The sequence below is a fragment of the Mytilus edulis genome, chromosome 11, assembly GCF_963676685.1.
Source record: "Mytilus edulis chromosome 11, xbMytEdul2.2, whole genome shotgun sequence".
Classification (NCBI taxonomy): Eukaryota; Metazoa; Mollusca; class Bivalvia; order Mytilida; family Mytilidae; genus Mytilus; species Mytilus edulis.
Window position 1 is genome coordinate 36,897,717 of NC_092354.1, and position 4,427 is coordinate 36,902,143.

The 4,427-nt window shown below is 32.6% G+C and overlaps 1 protein-coding gene across 1 annotated transcript; it reads left to right on the forward strand.

Annotated features, from left to right (window-relative positions):
* Positions 1 to 2,752: 2,752 nt before the first annotated feature.
* LOC139494822 (uncharacterized) lies at positions 2,753 to 4,052 on the forward strand. The gene is made up of 2 exons (XM_071282992.1): positions 2,753 to 2,973; positions 3,305 to 4,052. Exons 1-2 carry the CDS (start codon positions 2,811 to 2,813, stop codon positions 3,799 to 3,801), a joined length of 660 nt encoding a protein of 219 aa, XP_071139093.1. The 5' UTR covers positions 2,753 to 2,810; the 3' UTR covers positions 3,802 to 4,052.
* Positions 4,053 to 4,427: the final 375 nt, after the last annotated feature.

Here is a 4,427-nt window from a genome sequence, read left to right on the forward strand (position 1 = left end):
GAAGTAAAGCTGCTCTGCGGCAATCTTTACTGCTGTAAACTTGTTTTACATCTAAATCTATACGAGTTACATAGTATTGAACCTAAAGAAGGTTTACCATTTCTGCCAGCTCTACCCATTTGTCGAATTAAATCAAGCGTAGTTTTCGGTGCTCCGAATAAAATAATGTTTTGACAGTCACATGTCAACACCCACGCCCAATGCTGAGGTGGCTTTGATTATTCGAAAGTACTATCTGGGTTTGTTAGTTCAGTTAATAGTTTGTCTTTACTTGATTGTGTGCTCTTTGAGTGAAATATATCAATGTTTCCAGTTTTTTTACAACAATTTTAATATTTTCTTTGTTTGGTGATCAACAATATCTGAGATAATGCACTCATTACACGTTTTCGTATTTTTCAATGTTCATGTTGCACTTAAGGGAAGAATACTAGCATTTGGACATATCGATCTTACTTCTATGTGTTGGAACCATTTTCGAATGCTGGTTTCCCATCAGTGTCTGCTCCCCTAAAATACATATTCATAACATTAAGTGATTTCTTAAACCATGTGAACAGACTTGTATGGTTTGTTCTTGTGTCACATTAAAATAAAATACACAAAAACTGCTGTCTTCTCTGAATATTCATGAGAACTGCTACATAAACAGCTATCAATAATGAATTTTATACAAACCCTAATAATAAAATTCTAATACAGTTATAAACTGCTTTTGAATGATATCTGATCTGTCACAAGTAGGAATACAACAGTACATGAAAATAGACAGTACAATATATAAATGCGAAAATCTAATATTTTACTGGAAGTCTTGTTGAAATTTCAAAAAGTGGTTTTTAATTATTTTTGTAACTTTAGTATTACAACTGTACAACTGATTTCTAATCCAATAACAGACTTGTTTTATGTCGAGTAATTTGTAGTCCTGTCCATAGACCCTTTATTAATTATGTCAGTGGCTATAGGGAAAATTAAGAATGCACTTTTAAATATCAGTGCTTATAAAAAGCAAATTATTCAACAAGCGTGGTTATTAGGGTAAAATCAGATATTTATTTTCCTCTACAAAGTTATGAATTATGTTAGAGCATATACATATGCATTAACTGTAACTTCATCTAACTATACTGCAGATGTGTGAAAGAATTGACCATTTAACCTATAGTAAACTTTATAATTGACAAAAATACAGTTTTTCACCAGCAAGTATTTACACACAGTTTAGACACAGGGGCTGTGCAACGTGTGTAAGCGGATATTAAATTTTCAATCGAAGTTTTTTTAAAAACTTTTTACTGTATTTCACTTCCTGCACCTGAATATATAAATCAGTGGTAAAACGTTCAGCCATAAAATGGATTTACATCTAGGATTTTCTGTCTGCAAATTGGACATGGCTGCTCAAGTGCTTCCACTTGTGTAGCACATTCCATGCAGAAGGTGTGTCCATATTACTGCATTTTTCTGCCTGTCTACACACAAAGTGCATCTTCTTGTTTAATCTTTCTGTAATAAGACAAGTCAATTATAAAAACTGAATTTGATAGCATTGATGATAAAAGTAAATAATATCTTCGTTAAAAATTTAAAAAATATTACTAACTCGAATGTGTAATTTTCAGATAAGGAGATTAATTACTAAATTTAGAAAAGTGATCACTCCCTCTTGATTGAAAAGGGAAGATATGCAAAAAGCCTATCTTTTTAAAATGTGTTTGTCTAAATTCTCATTTTGGGACATTTATACTTGACATGATATTTTTTGTTTATTTGCGTCATTATACCTGTTTATCACATATTTAGTACTGATATGTACGTTTTTGCATGGCCAATAATAGCCGGAAGTCAAAGTTGGTTATCAGCCCCCGGGGCTGATATCGATCGGGGCTGATATCGATATCAGCCCTCAAAAACCCATATCGTGCCCCCGAGTTTCACTTCCGATAACCTGTCAATCAAATACTATTTGTAAACAAGATGGCAACAGAAGCAGACGACGAAAGGTTCATGACTGTAACGAATGATGATACCAGTAATTTCATTGAAAAATGAAAAATGATAACACAAAGAGAAAAAATAAAGTGACATAAAATTATTAACTGAATGGTTAAAGGAGAACAACGAATTACGGGCTATAGAGGATATATCTGTACCTGAACTTAATCAGTACTTAGCCAGATTTTATTTGTCTGTCCGGTCTCGGAAAAATGAGGAGTATGAGCCAGACAGCCTGAAGTCAATACAGTCATCGATTAATAGGCACTTGATGGAAAAGAGTGGAATAAATATTCTTAAAGATAAGGAATTTCACCACAGTAGAGAGGTGTTATCCGCGAAAAAAAAGCACTTGAAGTCACAGGGACTGGGAAACAAAAAGATGAAAGCTGATCCATTCTCATCCTCTGGAATAGATATGCTATTTGAACAGAATCTCCTAGGAACAGGTAGGTTTATACAATATTATCATGTGACTGCATGTACATAAAATGATAATGATATCAGCTTCAAAAATATATCTTTAAGTTTTAACAGAATAAGACATGTTAGGCAACATCAACATAGAATGTAGTTTGTCATACATGTTTCAAGACAGTGAACGCGTATATTTTTTTGTTGAAAATATGCTTCAGTCTTCTATATACATGTAAAGTGTCATTATTGATAATGAATGTAAACAACTTCTAGCTATACATAGTGTACGTAACGTTTTAATATTTTTCTATAATCTGAACTGTCAATTTTTACTTTTAGGCAACCCTGAGGCACTACTTAATACCATATGGTTAAATAATACTTTGCACTTTTGAATGAGGGGAAGGAAGGAGCATACTGACATGTTATTTGGAGACATAAAAATGATGACAACAGCAAGTGGAGAGCAATATTTAGAATACAACGAACGGCTGACTAAAACCAGGACAGGACACAGTGACAGTAGAGCATTTGCACCTAAAATGTTTGCAACACCAGGTAACTTTCTTTCGATTTATTAAAAATTAATATAAAATTGACAGTAAATGATAAATACAGAAACCACCACACAAGTATGCCTACAAAATTAATTCATTACATGTATATAACCTACACATACTTTTAAAAAGAATATAAAAAAAACCCACAAAATATCCAGAAATATCTAGCTATGCGCATCAAAGAACTCAAAAAGGAAACATGAGCAAATGAAAAGAATAGATATATAGCACTAAAGCTTATTCACCTTAAAATATTTTTTTTTAAATGTAGATATTGTTTCAATTTAATATGATGCATGTCCTTGATTATTTTCATTTTCTTAAAATAGATAATCCACGCTGTCCAGTGAATGCATTCAAGCAATATATTCGTCGCCGCTCTGAAGATGCTCTAACTCCAGACAGTCGCTTTTATCTAAGTATTAAAAGGATGGTACAACCTGATGCCAGTGAAAATGCTAAACAAACATGGTTTACCATGCAGCCATTGGGTAAAAATACTCTAGGAGATTTAGCTAAAAAAATGTCTATGAAAGGTGGTCTTACAGGAAGAAAGGTTAACCATAGTGTTCGCAAAACTATAGTGTCCTCACTTCTTCACTCCAATGTGGAGGCTACTACCGTCATGCAGTTGACAGGCCATAAGAATGTTGCTTCCGTCAATGAGTATAGTTCAGCATCATTACAGCAACAGCAAACTATGTCAAATATCTTATTTGATATTGGTTCAGGAAGCCGGGGATTAATACCACAAGAACCAACTCCAAACACTAGCTTTGAGGCCAAATCTGCAGATTTTCCGGAGGATGATATGTTTGACAGTTGAATTAAATGAAGTTTGCCAAACAATAGAAAATTTTGAATCTGTAGAAAAAAATGTAAAAATAAACAGTGGAAAATTTTCCATACTTCCACAAGCTTCTATTGGCAATGTTACAATAAACATTTACAACTCTGAAAAATAAGATTATTGTTATATATTTGTTGAATTATTCTCATCACTTTACTTTTTCACTGTGATACAAATTGTTAATGCACTGTGATACATTTTTTTAATTTTTTTCTTTATTCAAATGTTATTTTTGTTGAAAATAAAAAAAATATTTGATATATTCCTTCATTTTTCTCCAGCATGAAAATATGTGATAAATAGATTATGACATGTCATTTTCCATATTGGCCCTGGTATCAGCCCTCGACCCATATCAAGCCCTCTGGCTTGATATGGGAGTCTAGGGCTGATAGCAAGGCCAATATGGAAAATGCCATGTAATAATCTATAATTATTCGTTAGTTGCTTACTTTATGTTACCAGAAACATATAATATGTTTAATATGTGTATGATGTTACACGGTACAGGTCTTCTGAGTTATATACATTTGATAATTAATTAAAAATATCTTGAAAGAGTATGTTTACATTTGTTCTAGTTGAAGACACTAATGAGAACA